Here is a 25,083-nt window from a genome sequence, read left to right as displayed (position 1 = left end):
GGGCCACGAGGGTATTGCGAGTGCCCCCTCCCGAATTAACCCATGAAGACCTGAGGCGATTCTTTAAAATGTTTAAACAGTTTAAGATTTTTCAAAAATAGCAGATCTACAAGCTCATAGCGCGGCACTCAGCGCGGCACTCGGTGCCGTGCTATGAGCTTGTATATCTGCTATTTTTGAATAGCCAAAGAAATCTAAAGTGACACATACTGTATGCGTTCCAGGTCTCAATGCAGCAAATATTGTAGCGATAATTACATGAGTCCGTTGATCCAAGGTGGAACACAATCGATTTCAAAAGCATTTCAGAAATTCCAATTAATAAAAAAAGGATAAAGCTCTTACAAGCTGTCAAATATCATAATGTATTGTACCGGTAGGTTAGAAATAAGCAGCCATATAATTACTTCCTCACCTCCCTCCTCCTTTGAGGCACACAGTGAGTGTATATGCAGGTAAACACAACATGATTGCAGTTCTCCTTCCTCCCGTATGTAAACAACAGGGAGCAGGGTGAATTAGCAGGGTAAATATAATTAACCTCCAGAAGTCCACATGCTCAAACAGAATAGGTTAGATTAAGAGAACCCTGCAATTTACACATTCAATACTGCTTACAATGTAGAAAACTAGCGTAAGCACCCATACGTCAACTGACTGTCTGACTGTGTGTTGGACCGATCAGACCCAAATATTCTCGTACACACACTGCCAGTATAGGCCACAGAAGGCCATGCACCTTTGTCCACTTTTTATACTTTTGGAAATGTTTCTGCAATGCTCTGCCCTGGACTGAGAGGTGGGGAGGACACATCTGTAGCCCACTGTCACCTTGGCATCAGCTTTAGGCAGTGGTGGAAAAAGTATACTCAAATGTTTTACTTAAGTAAAATCAACATCAATATATTATAGTATCAATACTGCAATGTAGAAATACTCTGTTACAAGTAAACGTCCGGAATTAAAAACTTACTTCGGTAAAAGTGCAAAAGTATTGGCATCAAAATGTACTTAAAGTACCAAAAGTAAAAGTGCTCATTATGCAGAATGTCCCATTTCAAGTTTTCAAATGTATAATAAGTCTTTTGAAAATAGCAGATCTACAAGCTCACAATGCGCTGCGATGCGACACATTGTGAGCTTGTAGATCTGGCCGAAAAAGTGGGTTTTGTAATAATAATCAAAATCCACAAAGCAACTAGTAACTTAAGTTTTCAAATAATCGTAGTGGAGTAAAAGTACAACATTTGCCTTCTGAGATGTAGTGGAGTAGAAGTAAAAGTATTGGAAAATTGGAAATACTCAAGTACAACACAAATACCTCAAAATTGCACGTACGTACAGTACTTGAGCATATGTACTTAGTTACTTTCCACCACTGGCTTTAGTCACTCGATCGTATAGCTGCTCGCTGTCTGTGTGCCCACCGTTTGCAGTAGGCTTGTTCTGCATCATAGAATGCATAGACAGCATAGGGTGTGCAGTGGAGCATGAGTTGCTTTCACCATGATAAATGCTTTAGGGTTGTGCTGCGTCACAGCCTGGTCCACACAGCAGCAAGTTGTTGAGTGGTTTCACCTACAGTACCTCTGATATAATGGGCAGGAATCATACTCGCGGGGAAACCTTCGCATAAGCCTGGAGTGGCACCTGTCCTCTGGTGGCTGTAGCTTCTGTAATGGCGCTTACTTTTGAGGGGTCGTCAGGCCGTATGCCATTACTTTCAACCAGTGGTGGAAGTAGTTCAGCAGTTTTTTTCAGCGCAGACAGAAGCCAGTGGTGTGTTTTGTTAGGGTAGTGAATGGTCTACTGTATATACTGTCAAGCTGTGTAATCACTGGATAACTGGGACAGGCATCTGAGGTCGTGACATGTTTCATCTGCCATTAACCCATTGAGACCTGAAGCCGATTCTACATGTCTCCTAAATCTCAACAGTTTTCTGAAAAACGTATGTTTCTATATCAGTGGTTCTCAAACCTTTTCATGTCAAGGACCCCCAAAATGATATGTATTTGGCCGCGGACCCCCATCAAAATATTTTGTTCCAGGGACCCCCAGAAGCAAAGATTTGAGTTAAAAATTTTCGCTTTAAAAATATATATTTTCAAAGATTTACACACATTTTCACGATTTTTCAAAATAGCAGATCTACAGTCCTTTGCCTATTGTATTCTGCCGCGTGTAGGTTGCATTGTTTTGATTTCACTTCACAGGGAGTGGATCCATCACTGTGATTGACCTCCTGCTCCGATGCGATCCGCTCATTTAACCCTCGCAGAGACGGTCGGCAAAGTGCCCCAATCTCTTAATCTCTAACCCAGCCTAAACCACTGCGCACAGAGACACAAAATAGTCCATCGGACGATACCCGCACACATGGTTCAGATAAGAAAAGATCAAATAAGATAAGATAAGACTTTTATCGATCCCTGGAGTGACATTCAGGTGTCTTTATCAGCAAACAGCAGGGAGGATAAAGTAAGCATAAGGATGAAGGAGATTAGATCCTGGCTCTTATTGCTATCTGCACTGGGTCACTGAATGAATGAATGTAATGTACAGTCCATCAAAAAATATAAATGTATCTAGTTGTTAGGATGTGCCATTTAATGGCTGGGAAGCAGTACAGAGCCATGTAGTAGGTTGCAACCAGAAGGTGTATTTATTCACCAGAGACAATACAAACAGTACAACCACCACCTATGTAGCTCTTCACTCAACTGGCAAGTGGCAGCCTTTTATGCTCAGCTGAGGTAATGAGCCAGCTTGGACTATACCATTCAAAAGGGGTGCATTATAAATATAGCACATCATAAATAGAGCATACAATGAATACATAAATAAACATACAGTACAATACATAAATAAACACACCATAAATACTTAAATACCCTTAAAAGTATTGCTGAACTACAAAAGTACTTTCCACACTACTACAACAACCATAAGCAACTCTAAAACACATCACAACCCCCCCTCTGCCATTCTGACTTGGTCCAGCCCAATTATACTGGACAGAACAGCTCAACTTGACCAGTAACTGTTAAGCTTCCAAACGTCACTCAACATTACATATGTTACACTTCTATACATATTGCACAAGTCTCTATTGCACTCATTCCTATTATATGCATTGCATTGCTCCTGACTACCAGTCCTCAGGTGGAACTAATTAGCTGAGTGGCCAGCTCAACAAAACATGAAACACGATTCAAAATGTTCAGTTGAGACCTGAAGCCTAAATCTCAACAGTTTTCTGAAAAACGTATGTTTCTATATCAGTGGTGCTCAATCTTTTTCATGTCAAGGACCCCCAAAATGATATGTATTTGGCCGCAGACCCCCATCAAAATATTTTGTTCCAGAGACCCCCAGAAGCAAAGATTTGAGTTAAAAATGTTCGCTTTAGAAATATATATATTCAAAGATTTGCACACATTTTCACGATTTTTCAAAAATAGCAGATATACAAGCTCATAGTGCGGCACTCGGTGCCGCGCTATGAGCTTGTATATCTGCTATTTTTGAATAGCCCAAAGTGTAAAATAATGCTTTTTAGCTCAAATCTAAAAATGACACAGTTCCAGGTCTTAATGGGTTAAGAATGTATTCAATCAACAATAAAATCAGGACTGTGTAGTAACAGAGGTCCTCTCTAGTACAGTGGTTCTCAACCTGTGGGTCGGACCCCCAGGGGGGTCCCCACATGATTTTGGGAGGGTCCCCAGATGATAGTGAAGTGACAATTTAAGGACTTTTAAGACATTTTTAAAACCTAAAAAAAGCAACAACAAAAATAATCAATAAACTAGAATAAAACATTGGCCAAATTGCAAAATAATATAAGAAAGAGACAACAATTTTGAAAATAGTCGATAAATAGCCTACAAGCTCACAACGCCCCTGCTTGTAGATCGGCTATTTTCACAATATTTGTCTGTGGAACGGAGTCAAACAAAATGGGGGGTCCCCAGTTCAAATATGATTATTTTGGGGCGGGTCGCGGCCTGAAAAGGTTGAGAACCACTGCTTTAGTACACTAGTATATCAGTACTTACTATACTACTATACTATACTTACTATACAGATCTACAATCTACAAGCTTGTAGATCGGCTATTTTCAAATGGCCGAAATGTACCGTATATAGTGCTGAAGTGATTAATATGTGTTTGTAATGTTTTTTAATAATAATCTGAACCTACAAAGTAACTTGTGACAAAAGTTTTCAAATAACTGTAGTGGAGTAAAAGTATAATGTTTGCCTCTGAGATGTACAGTAGTGGAGTACAAGTAAAAGTACTGAAAATTGGATATACCCCAGTAAAGTAAAAAATACCTCAAACTTGTACTTCAGTACAGTACTGTACTTGAGTAAATGTACTTAGTTACTTTACAACACCACGTGTAATCCCTCCATAACTCTGTCCCTCTGTCCATCTCTACCTTTAAATCTCTCTCTCCCTCTCCATCCCTCCCTCTCTATCTCTGTACATTTCTTCCATCCCTCCATCCATCACAGGCACAACCAGCGTCCTCTGGAGACGCAGCGTGACGCCGCGCACAAGAACCGTGTGCACGTTCGATTCCCGGAAGTGTTCAGCAGCGTACCGTACCGGGTCAACGTCACGGCATTGAACGCACTCGGACGAGCTTCCAGCGCCATCGCCTTTGAGGAGTCTAGTATTGGTGAGTACCAAGGTTATAATAGTTTGGGATTTTTCATTATAGTAGTTCGTTTTGACACATTTCTTCCTAAGGGCGCGCTCCCACCGCACTTTTATTTTACCTCTGGGGCAGAATCTGCCAATGCTTTGTCAATGTAAATGCGTGGATTCACGCAAGAGCGGATTTTTCCGCTTGTCGCGCAGACCTTGCGTTAATCTGCTCTACACGACTTGTCCATTTGAAGCATAAAACTGCTGGAGGCAGGAGCTGATTTTCCCCCCTCTGTCCAATCGGGTGAGTCGAAGTCGGACCGTCCCAAGACTCAGGAAGCACCATGGTGCTCAAGGCAGAAGGCGGTGCAGGCTACGGGGAGGGTCCTGAAAGTGAGTGACAGGCGCGTCACTCCCGTTTTTTAGAATCCGCTGGCTGCAAGAAACTGTGGCCGCGCACAACCTGCGTTTAACGCTAGCCGACCATGTTTTGGTGGGAGCGTGCCCACCAAATTAGCTGTTTTTTCAAGGCTGGTGGTGAGATTTACCAGACAGCAGCGGTGGAAAGTAACTAAGTACATATACTTTTTTTAGTTACTTTTTACTTTACTAGAGTATTTCCAATTTGCAATACTTTTACTTCTATTCCACTACATCTCAGAGGCAAATACTGTACTTTTACTCCACTACAATTATTTGAAAACTTACAACGCGTCGCGCTGCGACGCGTTGTGAGCTTGTAGATCTGCTATTTTCAGAGCGCAACACCAGAGTGCAACCAAACATAAAATGACTTTAGTTCTACTGGATCTCTCCTCCACTAGTCCATCCCTATAACATTTTAGGCTAGTTTTTATTTGTTGAAGCAATTGCCAATATATTTAGTCTCAGTTTTAGTCATCATAGCTTAGTTTTTGTTTAGTTTTCGTCAGTGGAAAAAAGGTAGTCGGCGAACTTTTTCGTCATAGTTTTAGTCGACAAAATCAACACTGCGGTTACGCATGGTTGAGATTTCAGCTCCTTCTTTCCTTTTTTCCAAGGTCGCTGGAAAAATCTATTGTCAAATGATTTAAGGTTTTTGTCTGAAAGTGTCTTTCCGAGTTCCCTTTCTTCACCATCACTGTGCAGTTGTTGCTGATGAGACTAATACATTCCTAAAATACAGATGACAGCGCTTCATTTTTATTATGCTGATACAAACCCTGATACAAACCCTACTGTATCTCATTAATCAGATTCAGGATAATAAAAGCTGTGCAAACTTTCTTTACCATTTTAAAAGGTGAGTAAAGTTTAGGTGGTGGATTTCACCTCTGGCTGCCAATGAATTAAACACTTTGAAATAGGCTACTACTAATTGGCAGTGGTGGAAAGTAAGGAAAGAAAGTAAGTACATGTACTGCAGTTTTGAGTTACTTTTAACTTTACTAAAGTATTTACAATTCGTAATACTTTTACTTCTACGCCACTACATCTCAGAGGCAAATATTGTACTTTTACTCCACTACAATTATTTGAAAACTAATTTCTAGTTACTTTGCAGATATAAATGACTAAATTATAAAACATATGTTAAACACTTTAGCCCTATTTTATACCTAGGCTATTTGAAAATAGCAGATCTACATGCTCACAACGCGTCGCATCGCGACGCGTTGTGAGCTTGTAGATCTGCTATCTTCAAACATTAGTACTCTTACTTTTGGTGCAGTAAGTATATTTATATATATATATTGTAGTTTTGCACTTTTACTCAAGTAACATTTTGAACACAGGCCTTTTACTTGTAAGGGCGCCAAAACATCGTTGGCAGCTGTTAAACGCAGGTTGTGCGCGGCCACAGTTTTTTGCAGCCAGCGGATTCTAAAAAACTGGAGTGACCCCACTGTCACTCACTTCAGGTCCCTCCCCGTAGCCCGCACCGCCTTCTGCCTTGAGCACCATGGTGCTTCCTGAGTCTTGGGGCGATCCGCCTTCGACTCACCCGATTGGACAGAGGGGGAAAATCAGCTCCTGCCTCCAGCAGTTTTATGCTTCAAATGGAAAAGTCGTGTAGAGCGGATAAACGCAAGTTCTGCGCGACATGCGGAAAGATCCGCTCTTGTGTGAATCCACGCATTTGCATTGACAAAGCATTGGCAGATTCCGCCCCATAGGTAAAATAAAAGTGCGGTGGGAGCGCGCCCTTACAGAGTATTTTTATATTGTGGGTATTGCTACTTTTACTTCAAATATCGGAGTACTTTTTCCACCACTGTGTATTGGTCGCATACAACAAAAACAGTGACGATATACCTAATACCGTACGTTGATACATTGAAATTGATACGTTATTGTATTAATGCATTCATAATGTATTATTATGAATGCATTAATACAATAACGTATTAATGTATTATCCCAAACACCTGAGTGGAAGCTGCGAAGCGTAAAACTGATTCTGATTGAATGTGAAGTGTTTCACTTCATTCTTCCTGCGTATTCCCAGTTCAAATTATGTTGTTGGTTGTATCTGCTCAACCATTAATTATACGAATTAAGGACATTATCACAGGCAGGCTGGTTCTCTGCTGTGGCACGATGGCACCGGCATGCAAATGTGTGTGTTTGTGGGCATTGGTGTAAAGTAACTAAGTACATCTATTGTAAGTCGCTTTGGATAAAAGCGTCTGCTAAATGACTATAATGTAATGTAATGTATTGTACTCAAGTACTGTAGTTAAGTACAATTTTGAGGTACTTTTACTTTATTGGACTGTTTTCCAATTTTCAATACTTCACTACTTCTACTCCACCACGTACATCTCAGAGGCAAATATTGTACTTTTTACTCCACTACAATTATTTGAAAACTTTAGTTACTAGTGACTTTGATTATTATTAAAAAACATACATTAACCACTTCAGCCCTATATACTTCGGCTATTTGAAAACAGCATATCCACAAGCTCACGTGAGCTTGTGGATATGCTGTTTTTTTATACATTTTAGTAATTTGAAAACTTGTGAAATGGGACATTCTGCATATGGAGTACTTTTTCTTTTGGTCCTTTAAAGGAGCTACACCATGAATTTAAAAAATAATAATAATATTTAATATCATATTGTTTATGTCCCTCAAACGTTTTTCAAAAGGTTTGAGCCTAAATCAAGCCTCAGATATACTTATTCCAACTAACTTCTCTCTGGCTTATAAAGCACTTTCACATGCAATACCACATTGTCCTGTTTGGCACGGGGCGCTATTGAGACAGTTTGTATGCATGTTATGTCCTGGTTCTGTGTGGAAAAGTAAAAAAAAAGAAAAAAAACTTTCTTTTGATTTTTTTTGATTTTTTGTTGTTGTTAGAACTGAAAAACGGGAGGAATTGTTGTAGGCAGGGGGAACAAATCTGACGGACTGTTTTCAGACCAATTTACATAAAAACCACAGATAGCCTATGAAAGCCTGCGTGCTCAAAGTCGGGTATTTGTTGGAACAGAAGAGAGGTGGGGGAGACCAAAAACACACAAAAAAATAAAGAAAAAGTTAAAATTCATGGTGTAGACCCTTTAAGTATATCTGATGCCAATACTTTTGCTCAAGTACATCTTGAATACTGGACTTTCATTTTCTACTGTTTGCGGGAGAGGAGGAGGTGTGTGGGTGGTGGGAGGCCCCTGAGGCAGTCTCAGGCGCAGGATCCTAATTAGGCCAGTGTTCAGTACCAGTTCTGCTAACTTCTGCCCACTTGAGCACCCGTATTACTTAAAATTGCATACTGTCACTTAACTGGTGAAACTGGGTATGCAAGTTGAGAAGCCGTGCAAAATGGCTCACATCATCCCTGCAGCTTTAAAAGGCTGACAGAGGAAATCACACAAAAGTATTCATTACATTTTGGACCAAACTGTCAGCCGAGTTTCAAAGCTGGACACAGTGATTATCTGCTACACGGGGCCAAAAAGATTCACCACAGATCATACCTGCGTTTATGAATTGGATCTGCGCCCCCATGCTCTCTCTCTCTCTCTCTCTCGCTCTCTCTCGCTCTCTCGCTCTCTCTCTCTCTCTCTCTCTCTCTCTCTCTCGCTCTCTCTCTCTCTCTCTCTCTCTCTCTCTCTCTCTCTCTCTCTCTCTCTCTCTCCAGTCTTCATTTTGACAGCAAATTTTCATAGTCATAGTTTTTTTTAAATAATATTCCATTAAATTTGAGTCATCTGAAATGTTTTAGTTTTTGTCTAGTTTTAGTTGGCTTAATATAGTAAGATTTTAGTGGACTAAATCTACAGTTGATTTAGTCGACTAATACGTATGATTACGACGCTTTGATGGCGTCGTAATGGCTGATTTTACACTTGGTTGCACTCTGAAAATAGCTGATCTACAAGCTCACAACGCGTCGCAGCGCGACGCGTTGTGAGCTTGTAGATCTGCTATTGTCAGAGCGAAACACCCGATCGCGACCAAACATAAAATGACTTGTCTTGTTCTACTGGATCTCTTCTCCACTAGTCCCTCACTAACAATTTAGTCAAGGTTTTATTTGTTGACGAAATTGTCAATATATTTAGTCATAGCTTAGTTTTTAATTTGTTTTCGTCTGTGGAAAAAGGTTGTCGACGAACATTTTTCGTCATAGTTTTAGTCGACTAAATCAACACTGCTCTCCATCCAACCCTTTAGCCACGATGCTAACTCTCCTCTCTCTCTTTCTCCCTCCCTCTACCCCATCTCCTCCATTTCCTCCCCCCTCCTATAGTCAAACCCGACCCCCCGGAGAGGGTGGTCGCCATGGCGATCGCCAACAACGCCCGGCGTCTGGAGGTGTCCTGGCAGAGCCCGTCCACGTGGCCGGACGCCGAGAACTTCCCGCTGAAGTATTTCCTGCGCTACCGGCCGCTCATCAAGGACACATGGCAGCATGTGAGTATAGCTCCTTAGTCAAATATGGGGATTGTGGGCAACGCTGGGCGAGACATACCGACAGTGGTGGAAAGTAACTAAGTACCTAGTAACTAATGTACTCAAGTACTGTGCTTAAGTGGAATTTTTAGGTATTTTTTACTTTACTGGAGTATTTCCAGTTTTCAGTACTTTTACTATCTACTCCACTTCATCTCAGAGGCAAATATTGTACTTTTACTCCACTACAATTATTTGAAAACTTTAGTTACTATATTTACTTTTTAGATATGTATTATTATTACAACACATACATTATTCACTTCAGCCCTATATACATTTTGGCCATTTGAAAATAGCCGATCTTCAAGCTCACAATGCGTCGCGATGCGACACATTGTGGGACATTTCTGCAAAATGAGTACTTTCTACTTTTGGTACTTGAAGTACATTTTGATGTCAATACTTATGTACTTTTACTCAAGTCAATTTTTAATTCCGGACTTCTACTTGTAACAGGGTATTTTTTATAGACGTTGAAATTACGTCTATAATATAGACGTCTATATACAGACGCTTAAAAAACAGCTAAGCCTAGACCGCTAAAAAACTTTCACCAGTAGACCAATTATAACCCCGTTTTAGACGGAGGTCTAATAGACGACTATGGCTCAGTGGGGATGTGAGTACTTTTTCCACCACTGCATACTGAGAATAAGTTTGATGCTTTGCAGGTCTGTCTGTACATTCCCTGGTGCATCAAACCCGTGTTTTTGTAAAAGGCAGCTTCCGGGGGAAGAAGCACATATAACAGAATTGCATTCGGTCATTATAACCAGGCTTTTCTCCTCGGAGATAAGAAAAGGCTGGGAGCGAGGTCAGATCGTGGGATACTAACTAGCTAACGGATGGGCCGTGATTGTGTAGAGAGCTCGCTCTCTGTCTTTCTCAGGCTTTCTCTCTCTCTCTCTCTCTCTCAGTCTCTCTCTGTGTGTGTCTCTCTCTCCCTCTTTTTTATGGAAATAACAAAAATGATGGACCATGCACAAAAACGAACACTGTTTTACACCTGTAAAACTGTGACGTGACAATAAAGCTGATTCTGATTCAGTCTCTCTCCCCTCCGTTTATGCAATACCCGTTGTAGGCATTGTACCGTTGTACCTGTTCCCAGAGTACCTGCGTTGTCAGAGTACTTAGTGCTGCAATAGCAATTATCATAGAACTTAGAGGCCAGTTTATGACACTCGTTTTCAACCTTTTTCATAATAAGGTCCATTATTTATTCAGCATTTGAGCAGAACACCATCTGATTAGATTTAGCCTCTCAGACCCAAAACTTAGAATTTATTTTGATGTGGTAATAATAAAAACATTCTCTCCTCTCGTATTCTTCTTTCTTCTGATTGGCTGCTGAAGGTGGAGTTGTCAGACAGCACCGCCCACACAATTACTGACGCGTACGCTGGGAAAGAGTACATTATTCAGGTAATCCGTCTTTTAAGTTATTTTATATTTATTCTTTTTTATTTTTTAAATTGAAGTTTTCTTCAAGTTACTTACATCTTTTATTTTTCTTGTTTGTATTCATGTCTTATTTTTCCCCTATATATAAAGGTATATATATTATTCTCCTCTCCTTGACTCCTCTCCTAGGTGGCCGCTAAGGACACTGAGATAGGAACGTGGAGTGACTGGAGTGTGGCTGTCCATGCAACTCCCTGGATCGAGGAACCCAAACAAATTACTTCTACTACTGACGCTGATATTGGTATAGGTAGGTAATAGTAGTACTAGTAGTACTAGTAGTAGTAGTAGTAGTAGTAGTATTAGAGGTAGTATTATAGTAATACCAGTAGTAGTGGTCGATCTAGTAGTCTGCCAATTCTGTTGAATTATCAAAATGCATTAAGAAAAGATTATTAACACTTAAAAGAAATTATCAATCAAATTATGTCCATTTAAGTCCATTTATTAAAATAAAGAAATAGTTCACCCAAAAATTACTTATTTTCTATCAAGTATACACGCCATGAAGCCTTGAATTCATGGAGATTTTTAAGTTTTCCTCGCATTCCTAAGCCAATAATTTGATGACCGGCGAGAGTCTCCTACCGGATAAGACTCCGTGGTCATCGCCGGTCGAACTATTGCAGATAGGGCGAACTATTGTCTTAGGAATGCGACAAAAGTCAAAAGAAATCTCCATGAATTCAAGGCTTCATGGCGTGTGTAATTCATAGAAAATAAGTCCTTTTTTGGGTGAACTACTCCTTTAAATTACACAAAGTAATATCTCATTTATAATGTCTGCCAGATTTTTTTTCATGAATATAAATTGCTCTATTTCTGGCTTTCTTTATTATGTAAAGTTATATAATAAAATACCACTTATAAAAAAAACGTGTTTCTCTCTCTCCCCCTCTCTCTCGCTCTGTGCTTTGTTTAGACACGCCCTCCCCCGCACCGGCTTCCGCTGAGCCGCAAGTGGCCGGCTCTCCGGCGGGCAGGGCCAACGAGAGGCACCTCCCCTTTCTCCTCTCCCTGCTGTTGGGCGGATCCGCGACACTGATGCCAATATTAATGTGCATGTGGTACGTGATTTTAATTAACCAGTGGGGGGAGGGTTCCTTTAAGATTTAGCAAACATTCCAGGAACATTTTTAAAGGTTCTAAAACATTGCCCCATTCTTCACTAAATGGAGAGTTTGTATGTTATGCCGAAAAAGGTAATTCAGAAAGAAAGTCTTGAAAAAGTTGTTTTTAGAAGCTTTAGCAGAATTGTGCACCACTTTGAATATTTCCAATAATTCAGAGAACGATTTAGGAAGACATAATAACAGGAACCAAGGTCAAATTTCCTTGAAAGTATACTTTCAACCTATTAAAACCCATTAAACCTGTTTTTTTTTGCGTTGGCTATTCAAAAATAGCAGATATACAAGCTTGCAGCGCGTCACTTAAGTGCCGTGCTGCCATCTTGTACATCTGCTATTTTTGAACATTTTTGAAAAATCTTGAAAGTGTGAATAATTTTACGAAACAGTTTGAGAACTACTGATTTAGAAGGCATTTGTAGGCCTCAAGTCTTAATGGGTTAATTATTTATTTCCCTCATCCCTTCCTCTCTCTCTCTCTCTCTCTCTCTCTCTCTCTGTGTCTCTCTCTCCCCCAGACAGATTCGAAGGGAACAGAGGAAGATATTCCTTCATTCACTCGCTCTCTCTATTTTTGCACACATCCATCCATCCTTCCAACCATCTGTTAATTTTTTCCAACCCGTCCACTGGATACGATTTGTACGACAAACTTTTGCGCAGCGATGATTAGCATCAGAACAAACGCCTCGCAGGGGGAAAAGACAGGAGAGGCAGCGAGATCAAAACGAAAGAGAGAGAAGAGAGGAAGAGAGGAAGCCATCGACGGGAAAGTCATTCTTGGAACGGTTCCAAGGACTTTGGGAGACAAAACTTGTTATTGAGAGATTTCCCTGCAGGTTTGTGGGGTAAGGTTTTGGGTTCAATTTTGAAAATTGTGAGTGGAAGAAACTGTACCGTTGAAAGATTCCCTGCCTATGGTGGTAAATTAGTAGAATAGAATAGAAAAAAAAGGAAAACAGAAAGAAAATTGACAAAGAAGGACCTTTTGAGTGGAATTGGAATGATTTTAAATGGGCAGTCGAATAGAATATCAGAAATGAAAAGAAAACTGGAAACGTTCTTTGAAAATTAAAGTGCTTTTTCAGAATATTTTCTGCAATAGTTGGGGAAAATGTGGCAATGAGCATCTCCCCCCCCCCCCCCCCCCCCACCCCATGCAGCACGACTTCATGGAGAAGTGAAATTCTAGGAAAAGGAAAATGTATACTGTATATTGTGCTACTGGAAACTTTGCCAGAATTTTTCGTTTATTCACATCTTCTTTTCATGGGAAAAAGAAGTGAAAATGCATTACAGGAAATAGACGAAAGAATAGCATCCAATGGCGCAATTTGTCACTCTACAAACATTCTCTCCCTTTTACATTCACTCTATCACTCTCATCTCTTTCTCTCTTGATTATCATCTCCCTCTCCTTAATCTGTCCATTCTCTTTCTCATGTTGTAAATAAAATGTGTACTTTTATTTCATCTGCTCTCTCACTTTTTTAACGTATTGAAAAAAACAAAAAAACAAAATGTCGCCTTCGCTAACGTAGCAAAGTAGCTAATGCTAACGCTAGCTTCCCCGCCAAGCTACATGTATATTGCCAAAGATTTTGAAGTAGTATTACTACTAATAGTACTACTAGTTCTACTTTTAGTAACTATACTAGTACTAGTAGTATTATGTACCACTACTACTAGTTCCGATTATGACCCCTACAGATACACACATACCCCCAGAAAATTACACAACTGTCATATGCTCAAATACACACTCCCCAAAATATGTACACAAATTTGTACACATCAAGTACATAGTAAAATTAAAATAATTACTAAGTGTTTCTTGAACGCAAAACACACACATACAAAGAGTATTTAGATGTACACAGACTTCTAAACAAAACACACATGTACAACTGCAATAGACTTCCAACAATAGTATTTATACGAATGTAAATCTGTGGGCTTCCGGGTGGTGTATAGGAGTTAATTTCCTACCCATCACCACAGAGACTAGGGATTTGAACCCTCCGCGGTGCATCCAAATTGGCGGGGCGCTGCAACGATCACAACCAGGGGCGTCAATTGGGTATGGCAAGGTTTAGCAGGTGCCATACCTTATAATGCATAGTTTTCTATGCATTTCGGGGGTTTTGGGGGGTTTGACCCCCAACTTTTTTTTCCGGCCGTGCGGCTTTGCCACGATAAGTGTCCCCTTTTTTTTTATCTCTGCATGGGAGTTGGCAACCCTAACCTTGCCATACCTTAGCTTTTGCTGAACTGACGCCACTGATCACAACTGTGACATGTGAACCATGTTTGAGGGAGAGCCATGCAGGCAGGGAGGGTTATCTCTGTTGCTGCACTACTGAATCCTGCCTTGTCACATGCCAGTCAACACCTCCCCTCACAAACCAGCCAGTATTAGTCAGTATAGTGACAAGGACCTACAGTATAAGGGGGGAATTTGGAATTGGCATAACACATAAATTGGAATAAAAGCTAAAACATTATTGCAAGAAAGAAAAGGTGTAAATTTGTGCTCCAAAGTTAAACACGAGACTACACACACAGATACTTGCAAGTACTTTATGAACACAAAGTATTAGATGTATAAAAATGTGTGTACACGTACGCACACTCTTCCAAAATGGCTGCCAAATAATTTTGTCCGCCAAATGTACTTACAAAAGTACGAACCGCCACTACTTTTTCAGTACAAAGTATTATTTTTGCGCAGTTGTACATAGAAGGAATGCACACACACACACACCCTGGATATGATTGTAAATCGCTTTTCTAGATCGACTTATTCTGAATGGCTCAATCCAAAAGACCTAATCCAAACAACTCAATCCGAATGACTCTATCCAAATGACTCAATCTGAATGACTTAATCTGAACGATTCGATATGGGCAGCTTAATCCAAATTATTCAATCTGAATAGTTCAAACTGATGGATATTCTCCCCCATATCCAGAGGGGAACTCGCTATATTTGCAGATTGCGGATTTAAATAAACAATATTTAATAAATGAAGACTTAAGAGTAAGTTTAAAATGAAACCCCCCCTCAAAACAAGTTTGCAATCTGTTACATACAGGAAATTATAACGTTGAAATAAACGTCTTTGTTTTTTTTTATTTTACAGATCAATCCAAGCGACTTGATCTGAATGATAATTTGATCTCTCTCTCTCTATCTCTCTCTATCTCTCTCTCTCTGTGTTGAGTCTCAAGCTCACAATCTTTTTTGTACGAATGAAAAAGAAAGGCAAAATACCGGATTACAATTTTTGCTGTGCTGTAAAAAAAACAATAATAATGATGTAAAGAAAAAATCATTAAGTAAATTAAGTAACGTTGATGACAAAAGATCAAATAAATGTAGACGTTAGAGATTTACAAACTTTTAAATTGTCGCTTGTACAGATGCGGATAAGAAAAATAACGATTATCTGGCTTTGTTTTTTATGTTGCGCAGTTTTTCTTTTCATAATTTTGTTTTTGTTACAACTCCCTTTTTTTCATTACTCGACTGAAATGATTACTGTGATGTGTCACCGACAAAACCTTTTTTTTTTACTTCAGGCATTCAATGTCGGTTACTTAAAATATTCATTGAAGGTCCTTATTGTCGGGTTTGTTATATTCAGGAATTCATGATGACTGCCTACAACATTGTTTTCAAAAAGGGTTGTTCGGTTTATTTAGTCATTCATGGTCATTCATAATGGCTTACTAAAAATGTCCATTTATAGGGTCCTTATTACTTATTTGTCGTTTGTATTCAGGCAATAATGATGGCTGTCTAAAAGGTTCAAAAAGGGTCCTTTGATTTTTATTTCTATTATTTCTTTTCGCCAGGCATTCATCATAGATTATTACAAATGTATTTATACATCGTCCTTATTTGTCTGTTGTTGCTGTTGTTGTTATTGTCGTTGTTTTTTCAGGCATTACTGATAGCTGCCTAAAAACTGTTCTAATAGGTTCCTTAGATATTTTTGACATCAGACATTTATAATGGCTGACAAAAAAATATCTATTAAGGGTCCTTATTTAGCCGCTTTTTTTATATAGTTTTCAGGCATTCCATGATGGCTGCCTACAGAGATTCAAGAGGGGTCCTTACATTTTCGCCCTCACATTTTGGCCTTAAATTTATCCTTAGGGTGCGGTCACACCGAACTTTAATTCTGCCTACTGGGGCGGATTCTGACAGTGCTTTTCATTGGGACCCGTTCCCGTTGAAAAGGGATTTTCCGCTTTTTTGCTGAAATCCGCGAATGGCAACAAACCGCTCCGTTCCCATTGAAAAGCATTGACAGAATCAAAGTTCTGTGTGACTGCACCCTTAGATACATTTTTTTATTTCTAGTTTTATTTTAGTTTTTTTTTTAAATGCAGTTGTTTAAAATAAAAATACACAAAGGTCCTACCATGTTTTTTCTTTCAGGCATGCATAAAAATATGCTTACTAAAATATCAATGAGGGGTCCAGTTTCTGTTGCTCTTTTTGTGTTCAGGCATTCCTAACGGTTTACTAATGTCATAATAATCAGACAGGGTCCTTATGCATTGTGTGATATTACGTTAAGGCATTCATAAGAGCATATTCAAAATATTCATAATTGGTCTTTCATGTTATTTGTTTTGGTTTGTTTCATTCAGGCACGTACCAAAATAATTCAGAAAGGGGTCCTGGAATGTTCTAGTCAGGAATCCATAGCAACATACAGAACAAAATTCAGAAAGGGTCCTTCTGTGCTGTTGTCTGCTTTCTTTTCAGCCATTCTGAACAGCCTACTGAAAGTAAAAATAAACCTTATTTTCCTTTTTTTAACGCATCCATCACAATTTACTAATGTTATCATTACAATGGTCACAGTTCTTTGTAGTTAATTCCTTATAGCGTAATAAGGGATGTCCACTTCATCATTAGCTTATTTTATAATATTTTATTTTTTTAAATAAGGCCACAGCTTATCAAACCAAAATTGGGGTCCTCGAGTTTTTCTTTTTTTAGTCCCCTTTGATTCTTTTCCTTCATTTTTTTTATCTAGTGATATTTTTCTTTTATTTCAAAAGATTCTTTTTTGCCAGAATTGTGTCATCATACTTATTTCACATTAGAGATTTTAGATATGTTTTAAAATAACATGAACTGAATTTCTCATGAATTCTTATATTTTGTATTTATTTTCTCTTTTGTTTTCACATCCAGAAATGTTCACCAGAATGTCTCAGAATTTTATTTCCTTTTCTTAAAAATCCCCAAAATGCATTTTCACAGCATTTTCCTCTCCCTTCATCAAGAAAATAAAAGTTATTTTCTTTTGTTTTACAAAAAAAAACACAAAAAATGTAACTTTACCTGGAAAGTACACAAAAAATAATATTATTTAATGACAATAATATTAATAATATTAATAATAATAATAATAATGATAATAATGTATGTATTAGCGTTAGCTTGTATGTTTTTCTAGTTGTACATACAATGTTTCAAAACTTCATTAAATGTGACATTTGACAAAAGAAGGAAATTCACTGTGTGTCTGTGTTTTTCATTCTGTATGAGAACATGAGAGGCGTAAACCACAGGACAGGCACGACATGGCAGAACCACATGCCAGTGGTTGGTAAATATATGCACTGAGACCATCGGAGCTCACCCAGGGTGTTCTGTGGTCGTTTGGACAGTCAGAGTGCTCGGAGCGTTGCCGCCCATAGCTTTCAGGCATTCCATGATGGCTGCCTAAAGAGATTCAAGAGGGGTCCAAAACATTTTTGCCCTCACATTTTGGCCTTAAATGTATCCTTAGGGTGCGGTCATTACATTACATTACATTACATTACATTACAGTCATTTAGCAGACGCTTTTATCCAAAGCGACTTACAATAAGTGCATTTAACACAGGTAGGGAACGAAAACTACTAATCACCAGAAGTCTTAAGTGCATTTTCTGCAAAAACAAGCAACCAAGATATAGCGCTAAGGTAAAAGTGCAAAATATCAGCTACCTATTTCCTTAAACACAGGAGACAAAATAGCTAAATCAAATGAGCAGGAGCTAAAACAAATAATTGTATCGACTAAACAAGATCCAATAAAACAATACAACAATAAAACAAGCATTCGTACAACTAGTTAACAACAAGTAGGCCAGGCAAAGAGGAAGGGTAGTGTTTCCTGAAGAGGAGGGTTTTCAGCCTGCATGGAAAGATGGGCAGTGACTCTGCTGTCCTGACATCAGTGGGAAGTTCATTCCACCACTGTGGGGCCAGAACAGAAAAAAGTTGTGACCGTGTAGATCGGCCAGAAGGACACTTGAGTGACGAGGCAATCAGTCGCCCCGAGGTGGCAGACCGAAGTGGTCGGGCACACCGAACTTTGATTCTGCCAATGCTTTCCAATGGGACCCATTCTGACTCTGGGGCAGTGGTTCTTAACCTGTGGGTCGGGACCATCAGGAGGGTGCCCACATGATTTTTGGGGGATCCCCACATGACAGTGAAGTTGCAATTTGAGAACTTTTAAGGCCTTTTTAATACCTAAAACATAAAAAAAAGACCATCACTGCATCAAAAGTATCAACAAACTGTACTACAAAAAAACGGTAAAACATTGGCCAAATTGTCAAATAATATAAGAAAGAGGCACAAATTGTGAACATTTTTTCACAATATTTATCTGTGGAACCGAGTCGAACAAAATGTAATGCCTGAACTTCCAAGTGCTTGTCAGGGTTGGGGGGTTCATAGTTGAAATATGATTATTGTGGGGGGTCATGGCCTGAAAAGAAACCACTGCTCTAGAGCAGTTGTTCTCAACCAGACACAATTGGCCCATGTTAAAAAGTAGGGAAAGATACTTTAGTTACTATGGGGTGGGGAGGGGGGCCATTTATTTCTTTCATGTTAATATGGAATTGGTATAGGCCAGTAGCCCCTGATGGGATTGAATTTACAATGGCCCAATCAGTAAGTACCAATTACACCAATTATACACAGTCTATCCCTCCGTCTATGCAACTTATTACTGATGGGGAATCTGGGGAATATGATTACACTGTTGAAGTGAAGCAGATTAGTCATAACAGCCTGTTTTAGTGGCACGCACCAGCGTGGTGGTGCCCAGCTAGAGTCTACCCAGCAACAAGCCATCCATTCACGCCGATCCAACCATTCTGCAATTTAGTGAGCTGACCAGTGGTGTAAAGTAACTAAGTACATTTACTACTAAGTACTGTACTTAAAGGGTAAGACCACTTTGGTAGAGGTTTGGGTTGTGTAGTTACCTTGCCATGATGTAACTCCAAAGGTGGGCAAGAAATCAAAAATAATTGCTCCATTGATTAGAAATTGATAATTCAAAATATGCTCCTCATTGACTTACATTGTACGGTAAAACTGCTCTCAAAGTCACTCTTTTAGCACAAAAACGAACGCAAACAAAGTTGATTCAGACAATATAGAACATCACCAAACCCAGTACTGTTTTCTTTTTAAATAAAAATGTAAACTTCCTGTTGATTTTGCCATTTTTAATAAGTAGAAAACCCGGACTGGATCGGCGGATCCGGATCCAGATCTTCAAATAGTAAAATCAACAGGAAGTTGACATTTTTATTAAAAAAAAAAACAGTACTGGGTTTGGTGATGTTCTATATTGTCTGAATCAGCTATGTTTGGGTTCATTTATGTGCTAAAAGAGTGACTTTGAGAGCTGTTTTACCGTACAATGTAAGTCAATGAGGAGCATATTTTGAATTATCAATTTCTAATCAATGGAGCAATTATTTTTTATTTCTTGTCCACCTTTGGAGTTACATCATGGCAAGGTAACTACACAACCCAAACCTCTACTAAAGTGGTCTTACCCTTTAAGAACAATTTTGAGGTATTTTTTACGTTAGTGGAGTATTTCCAATTTCAATACTTTCAATACTAAAATATTGTACTTTTACTCTACTACAATTATTTGAAAACTTTAGTTGCTAGTTACTTTTTAGATTTAGCTTTACTAAACAGCATTAACCGGTCTGTATATATTTTGGCTATTTGAAAATAGCAGATCTACAAGCTCGTAGATCTGCTATTTTCAAAAGATTTCTGTATTTTGAAAACTTGAAATGGGACATTTCTGCATAATGAGTACTTTTACTTAAGTAAAAAAGTTGTGTACTTTTTACACCACTGGAGCTGCCATGCCAATGAGTGATTTTTCCAGCAGCTGTTCCGAGGGGCTGGTCAGCACCATGATGGATTACTGGAGTCACCTTTAACAAGTCCTTTGACGCTGCCTGATGAGTGTATCTGTAGGTGGGATAACTCTGTGGAGGACTCCATTACTGTAGTGAGGGTAGTGTTCATTAATCACTGCCCTGGCCCGTGGCTGTTTCCAGTCTGTTGGCATGCCAACCGGCATTTAGCACTGTCTCAGCCTGTGGTGGAAAAAGTACTCAAACTTTTTTACTTATGTAAACGTATCAATCAATACTGCAATGTAGTACTGTTACAAGACTGGACTGTTACAAGTAAAAAGTCCGGTAATCAAAATTTACTTGAGTAAAAGTACAAAAGTATTGGCATCAAAATATACTTAAAGTACCGAAAGTAAATGTACTCATTATGCAGAATGTCCCGTTTCACAAGTTATCATGCCTAAAATGTATTCATCATATTTTAAAAATAGCAGACATGCGATGTGACGTGTTGTGTGCTTGTAGATCGGATCGGCTATTTTCAAATGGCCAAAGTTTAAATAGGGCTGAAGTGGTTAATGTATGTTTTGTAATAATAATCTAAATCTATAAAGTAACTAGTGACTAAAGTTTTCAAATAATTGTTCTCCCTGCTCTTAATGGTTAATGATGGTTGTCTAAATTGTGCTGAGCAGGGAGAAAAATGTAGCAGAGCCTGAACACCCAAGATAAAATATTACATCCACACTTGTATTCTCATTCTATAATATTGGTTCAATATATTCGGTCTATAATATTGGTTCAATCTATTCGTGAGTTATCTGACTGAATTGTACTTGAGTACAGTACTTGAGTAAATGTACTTAAGTTACCTTCCACCACTGCCTGTGGTCAACCTCAATCAACCAATTGTCTATCTATATACCTTCAGAAGGATGCTTGATCCAGGGGATTAAGTCCTACACGTCCAGAGGGTTTATATTAGATCTGTAAGCTCAGTGAAGAGGCAGAGGCTAAGCTGAGTAGAGCTGCCAGTGGTCTCAGTGATGTGTGCCTGAAAAGGCGGTTGTGGTTATTGGCTGCGGTGGGCCTGGTTAACACAGGCCAAATGTATCTGTGATTTGGTCTTTGACATTTATGGATTCAGATTGATCGTGCCAACATTCCTTAGTATTGTTCCCATGGCCGGAGAAGATGAGCTCATCACCAGGAGCAGTGTCATCAAGGCCCATCGCTCAGGTAATGAAGTCTGTACTGAAAGATGCTGGGATTACTGCCACAGCAGCCACTGCCCTTTACTGACACAGCAGTAGCATCTGTTATGGGGGAAGGTGCCAAGTGATGCTCCTGTGTCACCTGGGAGCACTATGTTGCCAAGTTCAACACCATGATGGCAGGTATTGGCAAATTCTAAGGTTTAATGTGTTGGGGTGATGGGAAATTGAAGATACCATTTTCACAGTGAATCGTGGACAAAATCTCATCCAATGACAACACGATATTCTAAGTTTTGGGTCTGCGAGGCTAAATCTCATCAAACGGTGGTGGTCTGTGGCTCAAATGTCGAATAAATAATGGACCTTGATAAGAAAAGGTTTGACAACAATGCTAAAAAGAGGGCTCGTTTCCATTGTGGTCCTGTGTATTCAATTTATCGAGACATTTAAGGACATGTACAATAATATACAGTGTGATAATGCCCGACTTGCGGCTGGAAAAATTACGGAGGCCGTGAGTAGGTTTTAACCCGAAGGTGTATTCATCACCACAAGACAAGAATGATACAAATGGAACCACGTTCAGCACCCTTGGCACTGGTGGTGTTTGGCTCTGCTCTGCTCTTATAACTCTTACCTGTTGTCACTGGCAGCCATTTATACCCCAGCTGAGGTAATGAGCTTGGACTGCACCATGTAAAGGGGGTTTTCTAGATATAGACATATATAAATAAACATACAATAAATACATAACCCACATACATCTTAAAACTTTCAATGAACAAGCAGTGAATATAAATCCTTCACACTACTACAACGTTACCACAATATCCTTACAATTACAAATGTATATCACAACCCCCCTCTGCCATTCGGACTTAGTCCAGCCCAATTACACTGGCCACAGAACAGCACCACTTGGTACATGTTAAGCTTTCAATAGTTACTTAGCATTACCCATATTGCACCTCTCATACATATTTCACTTGGTCTCTTGCGCTCATATATATATATATATTACACATTGCACTTGCCCCTCATGATTATCATTCGATAAATACTTAAAATCATGATTAATTGTGAAAAATACAACTGTGCAAAATGCTATAAAGTGTGAAACATCTGTACAGTAACATACAATGATATACACGGGAGGGATGGGTTGTCTGTTATAAAAGCTGAGCACCCATGTAAGCCCCGATGTCATGAGATCCATATGGTGCTGCCGTGGTCAGCACCATATGGATCTGACAAGGTGTTGCATCAGCATTAGGCCTGTTTGAGTATCACAGGCTTCCTGTGCGACAGTCCCTGCTGTGACTGTATACAGTAGGTGTTATTTTCACATATAAGGGTCAACAGCCTAAAGCTGGCATGAAAGGGAATGTTGCTTTCTCTGAAGATCTGTGACACCCAACAGCAGGGGTTGACCCACCAACGCACGCACGCACACACACGCACACACTCGATACACTACACTGCAACTTCAAATTCAACTTAATTTGTCAAATCACAAGTTAACAGACGTAAAACAGAGGGTGACAATATTTTCCATTCAAGGTACCCACACATTTATATAGATATTATAGATACAAATATGAACGGAGGGGGAAAAAAAAAGAAGTGTCAAATACAGACAGATATGAGCTCAGAGATGAGCTCATCAGTATCATCAGGCCCATCATCGCTCAGGTGATGAAGTCTGTGCTGAAAGATGCTGGGATTATACTGCCACAGCCACATGACAGCCACATGACACAGCATGCTAGTATCCGTTATGGGGGAAGGTGCCAAGTGATGCTCCTGTGTCACCCATGGGAGCACTGCAGTGTTGATTTTGACAGCACATTTTGACTTAGTTTTAGTCATAGTCTTTTGAATACAATTCCATTTAGTTTTAATCATATTTTAGTCATCTGAAAAATATATATTTTAATGATGTTTTCTTTTTCTGGGTCTGACCATTAATCAGCAGGGGTCATCAATATGTCCGTTAGGGTTAGGGTTACACATGTGTCCGTGGCAAGACCTGTCCTTGTCCCTGGTAATTTTTTTAATACATTATAATGTTCTCATTTTGATCATAAGACCCAATTATTGAATGTCGGTCTCCAGGTTTTCCTCACAATATGTATGACAATGATTTTCTTTGACACATTAGGAGTCCACTAGTACAAGTGGTTCTCAAGCTTTTTATTTTCAAGGACCCCCATAACTCTGAGAGTGTACAAATCGTCACCTTATTAAACTAATGGCCTAAGTCATTTTTTCAAGGTTTTCAGGAAAAATAAAAAACTGATCCAGAACAAAACTATATGATATTTCTTAATCATTTCACCCAAAATGTTTATAACAAATTATGACTATTTAAATAGAAATAACACTGTCTGTCAGTTATGTAACATAAGAGATTGAAATAGGTTTAAATAGGATTAAATCTGATTTAGGCCAAAATAAAAAGCAAAACAAATTACAAAATGGCCTAAATCAGTAAATAATTTGGCTTAAGTCACAAAAACAAGTGACTTAGGCCAAACAAAAGGCCTATTTTGTCCTAAGTCACACTAGGGAGTTAGGCCATTATACTAAAAGGGGCGTGAACAGCATGATCCTTTTCAATTAGGAGTTGGGCCATTTTACCAGAGGTGGCCAGTGTCATGAGGACCTGACTTAGGCAAAAATATCATTTCCTCAAAAAATGACTTAGGCCATTAGTTTAATAAGGTGACGAAATGGAAATTTGTACACTCTCAGAGTTACAGACCTGTTATGGTCATTCAGGGTTAGCTCTTTATGTGTTTCTGGTAATATTATTGTCCGCTCAATTTGTATGTCTGTGGCAAAAATGGAATTTTGAAAAAGAAAATATCCATCACAAGCCAACATGGCGATGATGACCCCTGTTAATCAGTATGAATGTCTGGGGGGAAAGTATAGTTGTTTCAGCACGCAGCCCTGAGGGGCTCTCCCATCCCATGTTCAGTGGATCTTGATAGGACGCTGGCCCATTCTCACCACCTGCCTGGTGACAGCCGCCCATCCATGTTCAGTGGATCCGATAGGACACGCTGCCCGTTCTCACCACCTGGTGACAGGCCCGCCCCGCTGCACATTGTCGGGTGCAGGCCGCCCAGATCTCTGAGCTTGGTGTCCAACTTGGCAGGAGCCCTTGTGTTGAAGGCTGGGCTGCATAATGGTCCACAAACAGCAATTGGAGACAGCAGTGACTCACCTCCAGGTAAGACAGGGCAATGGGGAGTGCCATAAGCATTTTTCAACCTATCCAAGCTAATAGAAACTGCAGGCTTTCTATTCCTGGAAAGTTGCAATGCAATAAAAGAAGCCATTGCTCTCGTGTTAATAAAAATCACACCCAGTGTGAAGAGAGTGGTGCCTTTGAAAGTGTAACTGGTTGCATCCTTGTGTTGCAATCAGCAACAATATGTTGTCACGTGACACGTG

General features: G+C 39.4%; 1 protein-coding gene across 1 annotated transcript in view; it reads left to right on the top strand.

The window, feature by feature from the left end:
- The window catches only part of cntfr (ciliary neurotrophic factor receptor), a 94,223-nt gene extending 78,871 nt beyond the window's left edge, over positions 1–15,352 (top strand). Inside the window, exons 5-10 of the mRNA XM_084046223.1 lie at positions 4,525–4,691; positions 9,403–9,566; positions 10,965–11,033; positions 11,202–11,322; positions 11,995–12,139; positions 12,721–15,352. Of these exons, the coding sequence (XP_083902349.1) occupies positions 4,525–4,691; positions 9,403–9,566; positions 10,965–11,033; positions 11,202–11,322; positions 11,995–12,139; position 12,721 (667 nt within the window). The 3' untranslated portion in view covers positions 12,722–15,352. The remainder of the gene's footprint in view (positions 1–4,524; positions 4,692–9,402; positions 9,567–10,964; positions 11,034–11,201; positions 11,323–11,994; positions 12,140–12,720) is intronic.
- The last annotated feature ends 9,731 nt before the right edge of the window (positions 15,353–25,083 follow it).

Source organism: Gymnoscopelus microlampas, assembly GCF_963454915.1.
Source record: "Gymnoscopelus microlampas genome assembly, chromosome: 21".
Classification (NCBI taxonomy): Eukaryota; Metazoa; Chordata; class Actinopteri; order Myctophiformes; family Myctophidae; genus Gymnoscopelus; species Gymnoscopelus microlampas.
The sequence above is the reverse complement of the archived record's forward strand: the minus strand, read 5'-3'. Positions and strand labels throughout refer to the sequence as shown.